At 44.5% G+C, this 14,730-nt stretch overlaps 1 protein-coding gene across 1 annotated transcript in view; it reads right to left on the bottom strand.

The window, feature by feature from the left end:
- The window catches only part of LOC135530169 (somatostatin receptor type 3-like), a 21,821-nt gene extending 16,272 nt beyond the window's left edge, over window positions 1-5,549 (bottom strand). The window contains 1 exon segment of the mRNA XM_064958541.1: window positions 4,999-5,549. Within this exon segment, the coding sequence (XP_064814613.1) occupies window positions 4,999-5,549 (551 nt within the window).
- Between the last annotated feature and the right edge of the window lie 9,181 nt (window positions 5,550-14,730).

Here is a 14,730-nt window from a genome sequence, read left to right as displayed (position 1 = left end):
GATATCAGCTGATGTATATAAATAAATTTGATTTGATTTTGATTTGAAAGGTTCCCCCATCTTCACAGACGAACTCTGGAGCTCTGTCAGAGTGACCATCGGGTTCTTGGTCACCTCCCTGACCAAGGTCCTTCTCCTCCGATCGCTCCGTTTGACCGGGCCGCCAGCTCTAGGAAGATTCTTGGTCTTTCCAAACTTCTTCCATTTAACAGTGTAGAAAGTTGTAACGAGTGTGCTGGGAGTCAGGAAGCAAGTTCAGGGAGTGTATAATTTAATAAACAAATTAACAAAACAAGAAACACAAACAACACACAGACAGGGAACTGAAACAGAAACAATAATGCCTGGAGAAGGAACCAAAGGGAGTGACAGATATAGGGAAGGTAATCAGGGAGTGATGGAGTCCAGCTGAATCTCATGACGCACAGGTGCGCGTAACGATGGTGACAGGTGTGCGCTATAACGAGCAGCCTGGTGACCTCTAGGCTGGAGAGGGAGCACACATGACAAAAGTACAGGTCTTCATGGGCCCAAAAAGATGGACCTGTTCCGAAATGGACCAATGGGATTCCAAACAGGACCCTACCTGAATAAATACAGTTCCTCCGAGCAGCCAGATCTAGGAAGAGTCTTGGTGGTTCCAAACTTCTTCCATTTGAGAATGATGGAGCCACTGTGTTCTTGGGGGCCTTCAATGCTGCAGAAATGTTTTGGTTCCCTTCCCCAGATCTGTGCCGCGACACAATCCTGTCTCGGAGCTCTACGAACAATTCCTTCAACCTCATGGTTTGGTTTTTGCTCTGACATGCACTGTCAACTGTGGGACCTTATATAGACAGGTGTGTGCCTTTCCAAAGCATGTCCATTCAATTGAATTTACCACAGGTGGACTCCAATCAAGTTTTAGAAACATCTCAAGGATGATCAATTGAAACAGGATGCAGCTGAGCTCAATTTAGAGTTAAAAAGAAAAGTGTCTGAATACTTCTGTAAATAAGATATTTCTGTTTTTTATTTTTAATACACTTGTGAAAATGTCTAAAAACCTGTTTTCGCTTTGTCATTATGGGCTGTTATGTGTAGATTGATGAGTGGGGAAAATGTATAATCCATTTTAGAGTAAGGCTGTAATGTAACAAAACGTGGAAGAGGTCAAGGGGTCTGAATACTTTCTGAATATACTGTAAGTCTGTCAATTAACAAGATAGGCTGTTACAATGCTGTTATATGAATTCCCAGGTAGCCAACATAACTGCACTTAACATGACATCTCCCTACGTCACATGACAGAACACCTCAGTTGACGCGGAACAAACGGAGACATAAACACATTTCAATGGGGGCCAGATTGCCCAATCGAGCAGCGGATGGAAACGAGTGCCGCTAAGTGGTTGATTGGGCTGGATGGATAGAATAAAAAACCTAAACGGAGGAAGGGGAGTGATAGAGGGGAGAGATACAGCAACGGGGAAAGAGGAGGGAGAAAGAGAAAGGGGAGAGATACAGCAACGGGGAAAGAGGGAGAAAGAGAGAGAGAGGGGAGAGATACAGCAACGGGGAAAGAGGAGGGAGAAAGAGAGGGAGAGAGGGGAGAGACACAGCAACGGGGAAAGAGGAGGGAGAAAGAGAGAGAAAGGGGAGAGATACAGCAACGGGGAAAGAGGGAGAGAGAGAGAGAGAGGGGAGAGATACAGCAACGGGGAAAGAGGAGGGAGAAAGAGAGAGAGAGGGGAGAGATACAGCAACGGGGAAAGAGGAGGGAGAAAGTGAGAGAGAGGGGAGAGATACAGCAACGGGGAAAGAGGAGGGAGAAAGAGAGGGAGAGAGGGGAGAGACACAGCAACGGGGAAAGAGGAGGGAGAAAGAGAGAGAGAGGGGAGAGATACAGCAACGGGGAAAGAGGAGGGAGAAAGAGAGAGAAAGGGGAGAGATACAGCAACGGGGAAAGAGGAGGGAGAAAGTGAGAGAGAGGGGAGAGATACAGCAACGGGGAAAGAGGAGGGAGAAAGTGAGAGAGAGGGGAGAGATACAGCAACGGGGAAAGAGGAGGGAGAAAGAGAGAGAGAGGGAGAGATACAGCAACGGGGAAAGAGGAGGGAGAAAGAGAGAGAGGGGGAGAGACACAGGAACGGGGAAAGAGGAGGGAGAAAGAGAGAGAAAGGGGAGAGATACAGCAACGGGGAAAGAGGAGGGAGAAAGAGAGAGAGAGGGGAGAGATACAGCAACGGGGAAAGAGGAGGGAGAAAGAGAGAGAGAGGGGAGAGACACAGCAACGGGGAAAGAGGAGGGAGAAAGAGAGAGAGAGGGGAGAGACACAGCAACGGGGAAAGAGGAGGGAGAAAGAGAGAGAGAGGGGAGAGACACAGGAACGGGGAAAGAGGAGGGAGAAAGAGAGAGAGAGGGGAGAGATACAGCAACGGGGAAAGAGGAGGGAGAAAGAGAGAGAGAGGGGAGAGATACAGCAACGGGGAAAGAGGAGGGAGAAAGAGAGAGAGAGGGGGAGAGATACAGCAACGGGGAAAGAGGAGGGAGAAAGAGAGAGAGAGGGGAGAGATACAGCAACGGGGAAAGAGGAGGGAGAAAGAGAGAGAGAGAGAGAAGAGATACAGCAACGGGGAAAGAGGAGGGAGAAAGAGAGAGAGAGGGGAGAGATACAGCAACGGGGAAAGAGGAGGGAGAAAGAGAGGGAGAGAGAGAAGAGATACAGCAACGGGGAAAGAGGAGGGAGAAAGAGAGAGAGAGGGGAGAGATACAGTAACGGGGAAAGAGGAGGGAGAAAGAGAGAGAGAGAGAGAAGAGATACAGCAACGGGGAAAGAGGAGGGAGAAAGAGAGAGAGAGGGGAGAGATACAGCAACGGGGAAAGAGGAGGGAGAAAGAGAGAGAGAGGGGAGAGATACAGCAACGGGGAAAGAGGAGGGAGAAAGAGAGAGAGAGAGAGAAGAGATACAGCAACGGGGAAAGAGGAGGGAGAAAGAGAGAGAGAGGGGAGAGATACAGCAACGGGGAAAGAGGAGGGAGAAAGAGAGAGAGAGAGGGGAGAGATACAGCAACGGGGAAAGAGGAGGGAGAAAGAGAGAGAGAGAGAGAAGAGATACAGCAACGGGGAAAGAGGAGGGAGAAAGAGAGAGAGAGGGGAGAGATACAGCAACGGGGAAAGAGGAGGGAGAAAGAGAGAGAGAGGGGAGAGATACAGTAACGGGGAAAGAGGAGGGAGAAAGAGAGAGAGAGAGAGAAGAGATACAGCAACGGGGAAAGAGGAGGGAGAAAGAGAGAGAGAGGGGAGAGATACAGCAACGGGGAAAGAGGAGGGAGAAAGAGAGAGAGAGGGGAGAGACACAGGAACGGGGAAAGAGGAGGGAGAAAGAGAGAGAGAGGGGAGAGATACAGCAACGGGGAAAGAGGAGGGAGAAAGAGAGAGAGAGGGGAGAGATACAGCAACGGGGAAAGAGGAGGGAGAAAGAGAGAGAGAGGGGAGAGATACAGCAACGGGGAAAGAGGAGGGAGAAAGAGAGAGAGAGGGGAGAGATACAGCAACGGGGAAAGAGGAGGGAGAAAGAGAGAGAGAGGGGAGAGATACAGTAACGGGGAAAGAGGAGGGAGAAAGAGAGAGAGAGGGGAGAGATACAGCAACGGGGAAAGAGGAGGGAGAAAGAGAGAGAGAGGGGAGAGATACAGCAACGGGGAAAGAGGAGGGAGAAAGAGAGAGAAAGGGGGGAGAGACAGGGAGAAAGGAGGGAGAGTGAGAGATTGAAAGATTGAGAGATTGAAAGAAAGAAAGAAAGAAAGAAAGAAAGAAAGAAAGAACAAAAGAAAGAAAGAAAGAGGGAGCTCGAGAGAGAAAATATATAGGTGGAGGGGGTGGGAGGTAAAAAAGAGAGATAGTGACAGAATAAATGATGGAGAGAGAGAAAGAGAGAACAGAACTGCTAATTGCAGTGAAGGAGAGTGGCGGCGGCGTGTGTATTACCACATCTCACTGTTGTCTCTCTCTCTGAGCACTCAGTCTGTATAGGAACAGATGTGTACTAATGTAGATGAATGGGAAGAGGACGGACACTGACTGACTGACTGACTGGCTGACTGCCTGGCTGGCTGATTGAGAGAGTGATTGAGTGAGTGAGCGGTTGGCTGACTGATGCCAAGTTTCCATTGAGGATTTATCCTGGTGTTTCACCAAATAGGCTCAGACTTTTCTGTTTCCATCTACGCAGACCGGCACCCGTGTCTCACTGGGCCACAGCTCCGGCTGACCTGCTCTAACTCGGAGCCAAGGCCCTGGGTACTTTTCAGCTTCATTTACATAACATGATTGGGAGTCCCATAGAGTGGCGCACAATTGGCCCAGGGTCGTCCGGGTTTGGCCAGTGTAGGCCGTCATTGTAAATAAGAATTTGTTCTTAACTGACTTGCCTAGTTAAATATATATATATTTTTTTAACAACGGCTGACGGTGGGCTTTAACACCATGTCACAAAGACACAGTCTTGATTGATGCAGATGTTGTTGATTCTGCTCGCCACAAGTCCTTAGTGTCCTGATGGATACACAATTACACTAAATCAAATCAAACTTTATTTGTCACGTGCTGAATACAACATGTGTAAACCTTACTGTGAATTACTTACTGACAAGCCCTTAACCAACAGTACAGTTCAAGAAAGAGTTGAGAAAATATTTACCAAATATACTAAAGTAAAAAATTATAAAAAGTAACATAATAAAATAACAATAATGAGGCAATATACAAGGGCTACCGGTACCGAGTCAATGTGTGGGGCTATATACAGGGGGTACCGGTTCCCTAGTCAATGTGTGGGGCTATATACAGGGGCTACCGGTACCGAGTCAATGTGTGGGGCTATATACAGGGGGTACCGGTACCGAGTCAATGTGTGGGGCTATATACAGGGGGTACCGGTACCGAGTCAATGTGTGGGGCTATATACAAGGGGTACCGGTACCGAGTCAATGTGTGGGGCTATATACAGGGGGTTACAGGTTAGTCGAGGTAGGGGTGTAGGTAGGGGTGTAGGAAGGGGTGTAGGTAGGGGTGTAGGTAGGGGTGTAGGAAGGGGTGTAGGTAGGGGTGTAGAAAGGGGTGTAGGTAGGGGTATAGGTAGGGGTGTAGGAAGGGGTGTAGGTAGGGGTGTATGTAGGGGTGTAGGAAGGAGTGTATGAAGGGGTGTAGGTAGGGGTGTAGGAAGGGGTGTAGGTAGGGGTGTAGGAAGGGGTGTAGGTAGGGGTGTAGGTAGGGGTGTAGGAGGGGGTGTAGGTAGAGGTGTAGGAAGGGGTGTAAGTAGGGGTGTAGGTAGGGGTGTAGGAAGGGGTGTAGGTAGGGGTGTAGGTAGGGGTGTAGGAAGGGGTGTAGGTAAGGGTGTAGGAAGGGGTGTAGGTAGGGGTGTAGGAAGGGGTGTAAGTAGGGGTGTAGGTAGGGGTGTAGGGAGGGGTGTAGGTAGGGGTGTAGGTAGGGGTGTAGGTAGGGGTGTAGGAAGGGGTGTAGGTAGGGGTGTAGGAAGGGGTGTAGGTAGGGGTGAAGTGACTATGCATAGATAACAAACAGCGAGTAGCAGCAGTGTACAGAACAAATGAAGGGGGGGGGGGTGTCAATGTAAATAGTCTGATGGCCAATTGACTAATTGTTCAGCAGTCTTATGGCTTGGGGGTAGAGCCTACATTAACGTAAAACACTGGTGGCCCACTGGTGTGGGGGTAAGTCTCAGTGGAAAAGCACCCTGAATGACTTGGAGAATATCAATAGCATTTCCTTCCTTGTTCAATGGGGTCACGGCGCGTGTGCGCGCGAGAGAGAGAGCGAGAGGGAGAGAGAGAGTAGACAATGTATCTCAGATACACTCCCCTATATGTATTTATTTGGACCGTGAAGCTAAAACTTTTAATTTGGGTATTCTCCAGCATTTTGGATTTGAGCTCAAATGTTGCTCTTGAGGTAACAGTAGGTAACTTTATATTTGAGGGTATTTTTATACATACAGTAGGTATATCCGTTTTACCATTTTAGAAATGAAAGCACTTTTGTGTAACAGTCTCCCCATTTGAAGGTGTCATAAGTATTTGGACTACTTCACTTGTAGTGTATTACATTGTAGTGTATTACATTGTAGTGTATTACATTGTAGTGTATTACATTGTAGTGTATTACATTTAGTCAAATGTTGAGTATTTGGTCCCGTATTCCTTGCACGTAAAGTCTACATCAAGCATATGACTCTACAAACGTGTTTGTTTTGGTTGTGTTTCTGACTGACTGACTTGCTGACTAGCTGGCTTACTTACTGGCTGACTGGCAGCCTGACTTGCTAACTGTTTTACTGGTTGACTGTCTAATTGGCTGGCTGTCTGGCTGACTGTTGGACTGGCTGACTGTGTGGATTGCAGGGCTGTGATTTGGGCCAATCAGTCATTCTCTGCCTGGCTGAACTCTGTATGCTATTATATCAGGGACCAACACAATGATGTTTTAGACGCTATACTTTAGAGATGTTATTACGGGAGGGGTGAGGAGGAGGAGGAGGGGGGTGATTCAAAATGATGATGTGATTAAGATGATGATGAGATGCTTATTGCATTTGTTATGAGGGAAGCAGACATAAACGCCCTGCAAGAACACTTGTATTTACTGTATGGGAACCAACTATAAACATGATAACCATGCAGTATAGCTCTTTATATGCGCACGCATGTAAACAAACATCACAGAAAGAAAATAAAACATAAAATTACAAACCTTTTAGTCAACATTAGGTTATCTATACTGTTAAATATAAAATGACAGAATATTATTGATCAATGACTAGCCTACTGTGATGTATCCATTTCGTATCGAATTCGTTATTATCTACGTCCGCAAATTCAAATAATTGTACGAAAAATCAACTTACGCTTCTTCAACTGTTGGTCTTGTTTGGCTTTCCCGAATTTCCCAGATACAAAACGACGGACGATAGCAACAACATTAGCATAATGTTGGCTATAACAAAGTAACAGTAATAATCATTATCAGTGAATTAGATAATAACGTTCAATATCACTGAATAAAGATCATATCAACTGATTGTCTGAACTGAGATTTGCCACATTTCAGCGCGCCCAAGGCGCACTAGCACTATTCCGGTAGGGTATCTAAGTAACCAGTCTCCGGTTTAACGGAGCTGCTGCGATGCCGAGATAAAGCACGATGTTCAGTGGGGTCAGGGCGTGTGTGTGTGTGTGTGTGTGTGTGTGTGTGTGTGTGTGTGTGTGTGTGTGTGTGTGTGTGTGTGTGTGTGTGTGTGTGTGTGTGTGTGTGTGTGTGTGTGTGTGTGTGTGTGTGTGTGTGTGTGTGTGTGTGTGTGTGTGTGTGTGTGTGTGTGTGTGTGTGTGTGCGACAGAGAGGGAGGGAGAGCGAGAGAGAAATAGAGAGTAGTTTTTTTATCACACATACACTCAGTGGCGATTTTAGCATGTTCATCTTGGTTGGGCAAAAACAAAAAAAGGTGTTATGCATGCCAGCAAAGCGACTACGCAACACAATACTAAACAATACATGAATTGCACTATAACGGTGACAAACGGTGCCCATAAACTGTTAGAGCCTACATGAAGCTGTCCCAACAGCAGTCCCAACATCTTACCACTAAAACACCTGGCTATCAGAAGAGCCTTGTCTGGCAGTGAAACAGTTAATTCAGCCTCATTTACTGCCTTTAGAAAAACCGTGCTGATATGGCTGACACAGCCTAAATACCTCTTATAGATCAGAACCTTTTTTCAATTTAAATTTCACCTAAAATGACAAAAACAAAAAAGCTCAGGACCTGAAGCAAGGATATGTATATTGTTGATATCACTTGAAAGGAAACACTTTGAATGTTGTGGAAATGTGAAATGAATGTAGGATAATATAACACATTAGATCTCGTAAATATAATAAAAATAAAAAAACATGCATTTTCTATAAAAAGTTTTGTTCCATCATCTTTGAAATGCAAGTGAAAGGCCATTATATCACTTCGGAGTCTAGGCGCAATTTAGATTTTGGCCACTAGATGGCAGCTATGTATGTGCACTTTTGGACTGATCCAATTAATCAAATCAAATCAAATTTATTTATATAGCCCTTCGTACATCAGCTGATATCTCAAAGTGCTGTACAGAAACCCAGCCTAAAACCCCAAACAGCAAGCAATGCAGGTGTAGAAGCACAATGAACAATGTATTACTGTTCACAATGTTGTATCAAGTCTGCTCAAATGTGCCCAATTGGTCAATTGATACTTTTTCAAGTACATAACTATAGAGAACATACAACAATTATATGGTAATAAGACATTTAAAATTACACACTCCCAGGAACGTCATAAATTATGCATAATTAGCTTCCCTACAGAAAAGACACTAACCTTCACACATCTAGATGGGGGCGGCAGACACAGCAGGGGTTCAAACTGTAGAACCGTTCCTACATTTTAATATAAAAATGGATTTTATCAAACAAAACAATGCTACATTTATCTCTGGGACCCTCAGGAAGACAAATCAGAGCAAGATTACTGAATGTAAGTACATTATTTACCTTCAGAGGTGAATGCATCAAACCAGTTGCCTTGATACATTTTTTGTTGTTGTTGTGCACTCTCCTCAAACAATAACATGGTATTTTTTCACTGTAATAGCTACTGTAAATTGGACAGTGCAGTTAGATTAACAAGAATTTAAGCTTTCTACCCATATAAGACATGTCTATGTCCAGGGAAATGTTCTTGTTACTTACAACCTCATGCTAATCACATTAGCTCAACCTTCCCACAGGGGGGACAATCACATCCCTTGGTTTTTCTCAGGGGCTCCTCCATCTGGTTTCCCCGTATACACTTGCAGGCAGCCCAGATCTTGATTCCATATTTTACGGGTTTAGACGGTATGTACTGTCTGAAGGGTCAGTGACCCCTAAATGGCATAAAGTGCTCATGAACAGTAACGTTGTGCACAAAGTTGTAAAACAGGGGAAGGTAGTCCACCAACATGTCCCACACTGACCTGATTGCAGCTAGCTTATCTCTCTGCTGCCGAGCTGGGTTTGTCTCTCGGTTATCGAAGCGGATAATCCTGGAAATAATGAAAAGTTCTCAGCCAGTTTCTGCATCCCACAGCGATTCTGTGGATTCCCCAAAGTACGCATGTAAATGAGTTTGGTCCATCTCATTCCATCTCTCTCCAAATTAGTGCAGTTCAGAATGATTCTCTGGATGGTGTCTGGGATGAACAGTTCAAAAGAAGACTTTATGTTCTGCACATGAATAACCGCCATCCGTGCCATGTGGGGGGGCTCATTCCCTGGTTGCATCCTTCACATTGGCAGCCATGTGGGGGGCTCATTCCCTGGTTGCATCCTTCACATTGGCAGCCATGTGGGGGGGGGCTCATTCCCTGGTTGCATCCTTCACATTGGCAGCCATGTTGGGGGGGCTCATTCCCTGGTTGCATCCTTCACATTGGCAGCCATGTGGGGGGGCTCATTCACTGGTTGCATCCTTCACATTGGCAGCCATGTGGGGGGGCTCATTCCCTGGTTGCATCCTTCACATTGGCAGCCATGTGGGGGGCTCATTCCCTGGTTTCATCCTTCACATTGGCAGCCATGTGGGGGGCTCATTCCCTGGTTGCATCCTTCACATTGGCAGCCATGTGGGGGCTCATTCCCTGGTGTCATCCTTCACATTGGCAGCCATGTGGGGGGCTCATTCCCTGGTTGCATCCTTCACATTGGCAGCCATGTGGGGGGGCTCATTCCCTGGTTGCATCCTTCACATTGGCAGCCATGTGGGGGGGCTCATTCCCTGGTTGCATCCTTCACATTGGCAGCCATGTGGGGGGGGGGCTCATTCCCTGGTTGCATCCTTCACATTGGCAGCCATGTGGGGGGGCTCATTCTTTGGACAATTTCAAAATATTTTGACATCCATATTTCTCCTCCTGCAGGCTGCTGATGAGCTGGTTGCTGACGGGCTGGTCCTGGGGCTGGTTGCTGACGGGCTGGGCCTGGGGCTGGTTGCTGACGGGCTGGTCCTGGGGCTGGCTGAGTGTCAATCTCATCCTCTTCTTCCAACTCACTGTCAGACTCCGAATTGACAGAGACATGATCTTCATATTTGGAAAATTCTTCATCTTCCAAAGTGGAAGACGCTCCTTCCACACTAGCTTCTCTCTCTGCAAAAATTATTTCTAAGGCCCTCTGAGCAGAGATTCTATTTGCCATACTGATTGAGGAGCCACACATGCAAAGCTTTTTATTTGTTGTGTCCCTCCCCCAATTTGCACCTGGCTGGGGTAGTGTGTGGGAAAATGTATCTGTAATGGTCTTATGTGTAGCTGGTGTAGAGAGTCAGGCGCAGGACAGCAGATATGAGTAATACAACATACTTTACTCAAAAAGACAAATATACAAAGTAAAATCACGAGCTCACAAAGATGGACCGAATTACAATAAACAATCACTCACAAACACAACATGGGGAACAGAGGGTTAAATAATAAACAAGTCATTGGTTGACTGAAGCCAGGTGTGTAAGACAAAGACAGAACAAATGGAAAATGAAAAGTGGATCGGCGGTGGCTAGAAAGCCGGTGACGTCGACCGCCGAACGCCGCCCGAACAAGGAGAGGGACCGACTTCGACGGAAGTCGTGACAGTATCGAAATAATGTATTATAATAACATTGTGCAGGTTCCCGCAAAACGTGTGAGAAAAGCGGGAGACAGGCAGACAGGCAGGGAGACAGACAGGTTATGACATTGATATTGATAGAAATATGATATTTTAGAACAAAAAAATATTCAATGTATCATATTTATTTTAGTAAACATTGAAAATGGGTCCCACAGACCCGAACACCGCATATTGGTTAAACTTAGTTCAACATTTAATATTACTATTTGGTATTTGGTTTCATATTCCTAGCACGCAGTGACTACATCAAGCTTATGACTCCACAAGCATTTTTGTTTTGGTTGTGTTTTAGATTATGTTGTGCCCAATAATGAAACGAATGGTATATAATGTAGTGTAATGTTGAAGTAACTTTAATTGTAAATAAGAATATACTCTTTTTCTGAACACCTTTACATTAATGTGGATGCTACCACGATTACAGATAATCATAAATATTTTGTGAATAATGATAACATGCTAACCCAGCGGTTCCCAAACTAGGGGTTGTGGCCATGTTTTTGTATATATATACAAAAAAGAATATTTTAATATTGGCTCTGTATCTCGAAATCATTATAATGTGGTTAATCTTACCAATTTAAATGAAAATTATTCAAATCTATTGTTCTGTCTCACGATTCCCGAGCATGAAGGTGCACAGGGAATGTTCAGTGTGCTGTGTGGCTACATTGACCCATAACAGATTCCATATGGGTCCGAATGGCGCGGCGTTTCACAGCTCCGTCTACAAGACTCTAGTTATGAATGTTTCTCCCTCCGGATGCATTGTATGATACACCGAGAGCAACAGGCGGCAAAGAGCTGAGCACAGATCTCAGACATGTACTGCAGCAGGTAACTTTGACTGTAAACTACATCAAACCACATCCACTGCACCGCCTGCTCGCACAACTATGTGGAGATATGGGATCAGATCTGTTGTCATTCACAATGAATGTAAAAAAAACTGACTTGGTGGACTTTTTTGTGTAATGAAAATAAAATGTGACTCCTTGCCTATATAACAGAAATATTTTGGAAACTGAAATAACTAAACGCAAGCATGCTGGGAAAATACACAAACATTCTACAGATGAGTGACACAATCAATGGATTCAGAGGAAAGAATTCTTATTGGAGAAAAGTTAACCAAGCCCCCTTCCCTCGGCTGTGCATGTATCTAACAGAAAACAGCATCAGTAAGTGTCCCACACGAGTGATGACTGCATACCTACAAACGCTTGGAAGAGCACCTTGTGACCTGCTTCCCAATCCGTTTTGACTGTGATCCTGGCTCTGTTGACATGCCGGTAAGTAAAATTGAACAGCTGATCGACCTGTCATGTGACCGAATGCGTTCAGGGGTCACTAAAGAAGAGTTTTGGTTCCTGACTCAATCTTCTTCCTCTGAGCATTAATGCCACGTTCAAAACAACTGGGAACTGGGAACTCGGAAATCTCCCACTTCCGACTTCAGTGCATTCAAGACAACTGGGAACTCTGAAAAAACTCTGAACAGTCATCCAACTCGAAATTCCAACTCAGGATCTTGGGCATCTTTCTAGAGCTCCGATTTTCCGACTTCATATTTTTCTGAGTTCCCAGTTGTCTTGAAAGCACCATAAAACTGGTGGTAACCTTCGTCAGCTCATGTCTGTGTGAAGCTGGATTCAGTGCTCTCGTCTGCACTTGTCCAATCCCTCTAAGGGATTGTGCACAGTTTTTGGCCAAACTTTGGGGGAAGACATCGAAACCAGATGAGTTCGAAACAGTTCATATTGCAGGCTATGCTGCCACTACACCTGCTGCACCTGATGCTGGAGAGCTGGTGGGAGGTTGACACCTCACACCCTGTTGTAAATTAAAGGAGAGGAGATCATGAGACTCCGTCTCCAAATTCAGGGATTAAGAATGAACGTATCAGGCCAGAGAGGCGTGTAGTTGCAGCTCATGTCCAATGTGGTTTAAACTCTGAAATATCAACACGAGGTAGAGACGATGAAGTCACCTCCTGGACACTCACTGGTACGGCTGATTAGCTGTCCTAAGTAAAGTTTCTAGAAAAGCACATTTAAGTGGGACCATTCTACTACTCTTTTCAAACCATCGTATTCTACTACTCTCATCCCCCCACTGGGAACCATTGACACGGCTGGCTAGCCTATCTTCAAAGAAGCATCTCCCAGAGCGAATGGAAGAATAACAGTATAAGAGATGGGTGGGGACTCCTTTTGGAAAATCAGAGCCTGACAAGCATGCAGCACAATGGCACTACACCCTTTCCAGAAGGCCTGGCTCAGACAGAAAAACACCAAGAACCAGGACATTTACAGGTAAATACAGTCATGATTTCTTACTCCAAACGGGTGGCGGTTTGTGTGCAAAGTATCTGATTACTGTGAGAGTCATTTCTAAATGTAACAAAGTATTATGTCTCTGTCTCTCTCGCTCACCCTCTCCATCACTTTTGTAACAAGTCTCAATATTGTGTCAGTCCGCTAGGGACCTGTTTCTAAATGTATTAAGTGTGTATGTTTATCCTGTGTTACCATTCAGTTAGCTAGTAAATAAGTAATTAAACCAATTTGTGTCGTACTGATTCATAAGAAAGGCTGTTTTTTTTGCAGATGCCGAGGTTACGACTGTTCAGAATGATGATACGATACGAAGTGATAGGTAAAGACCTTTAGAGTTTCATGGATGTGATAGGTAAAGACCTTTAGAGTTTCATGGATGTGATAGGTAAAGACCTTTAGAGTTTCATGGATGTGATAGGTAAAGACCTTTAGAGTTTCATGGATGTGATAGGTAAAGACCTTTAGAGTTTCATGTATGTGATAGGTAAAGACCTTTAGAGTTTCATGGATGTGATAGGTAAAGACCTTTAGAGTTTCATGGATGTGATAGGTAAAGACCTTTAGAGTTTCATGGATGTGATAGGTAAAGACCTTTAGAGTTTCATGTATGTGATAGGTAAAGACCTTTAGAGTTTCATGGATGTGATAGGTAAAGACCTTTAGAGTTTCATGTATGTGATAGGTAAAGACCTTTAGAGTTTCATGGATGTGATAGGTAAAGACCTTTAGAGTTTCATGTATGTGATAGGTAAAGACCTTTAGAGTTTCATGGATGTGATAGGTAAAGACCTGTAGAGTTTCATGGATGTGATAGGTAAAGACCTTTAGAGTTTCATGGATGTGATAGGTAAAGACCTTTAGAGTTTCATGGATGTGATAGGTAAAGACCTTTAGAGTTTCATGTATGTGATAGGTAAAGACCTTTAGAGTTTCATGGATGTGATAGGTAAAGACCTTTAGAGTTTCATGGATGTGATAGGTAAAGACCTTTAGAGTTTCATGTATGTGATAGGTAAAGACCTTTAGAGTTTCATGGATGTGATAGGTAAAGACCTTTAGAGTTTCATGGATGTGATAGGTAAAGACCTTTAGAGTTTCATGTATGTGATAGGTAAAGACCTTTAGAGTTTCATGTATGTGATAGGTAAAGACCTTTAGAGTTTCATGGATGTGATAGGTAAAGACCTTTAGAGTTTCATGGATGTGATAGGTAAAGACCTGTAGAGTTTCATGGATGTGATAGGTAAAGACCTTTAGAGTTTCATGGATGTGATAGGTAATGACCTGTAGAGTTTCATGGATGTGATAGGTAAAGACCTTTAGAGTTTCATGGATGTGATAGGTAAAGACCTGTAGAGTTTCATGGATGTGATAGGTAAAGACCTGTAGAGTTTCATGGATGTGATAGGTAAAGACCTTTAGAGTTTCATGGATGTGATAGGTAAAGACCTTTACAGTTTCATGGATGTGATAGGTAAAGACCTTTACAGTTTCATGGATGTGATAGGTAAAGACCTTTACAGTTTCATGGATGTGATAGGTAAAGACCTTTACAGTTTCATGGATGTGATAGGTAAAGACCTGTAGAGTTTCATGGATGTGATAGGTAAAGACCTTTACAGTTTCATGGATGTGATAGGTAAAGACCTGTAGAGTTTCATGG

This window comes from Oncorhynchus masou, unplaced genomic scaffold, assembly GCF_036934945.1.
Source record: "Oncorhynchus masou masou isolate Uvic2021 unplaced genomic scaffold, UVic_Omas_1.1 unplaced_scaffold_1281, whole genome shotgun sequence".
NCBI classification, from domain to species: Eukaryota; Metazoa; Chordata; class Actinopteri; order Salmoniformes; family Salmonidae; genus Oncorhynchus; species Oncorhynchus masou.
This window is presented reverse-complemented; position numbering and strand designations above follow the sequence as displayed.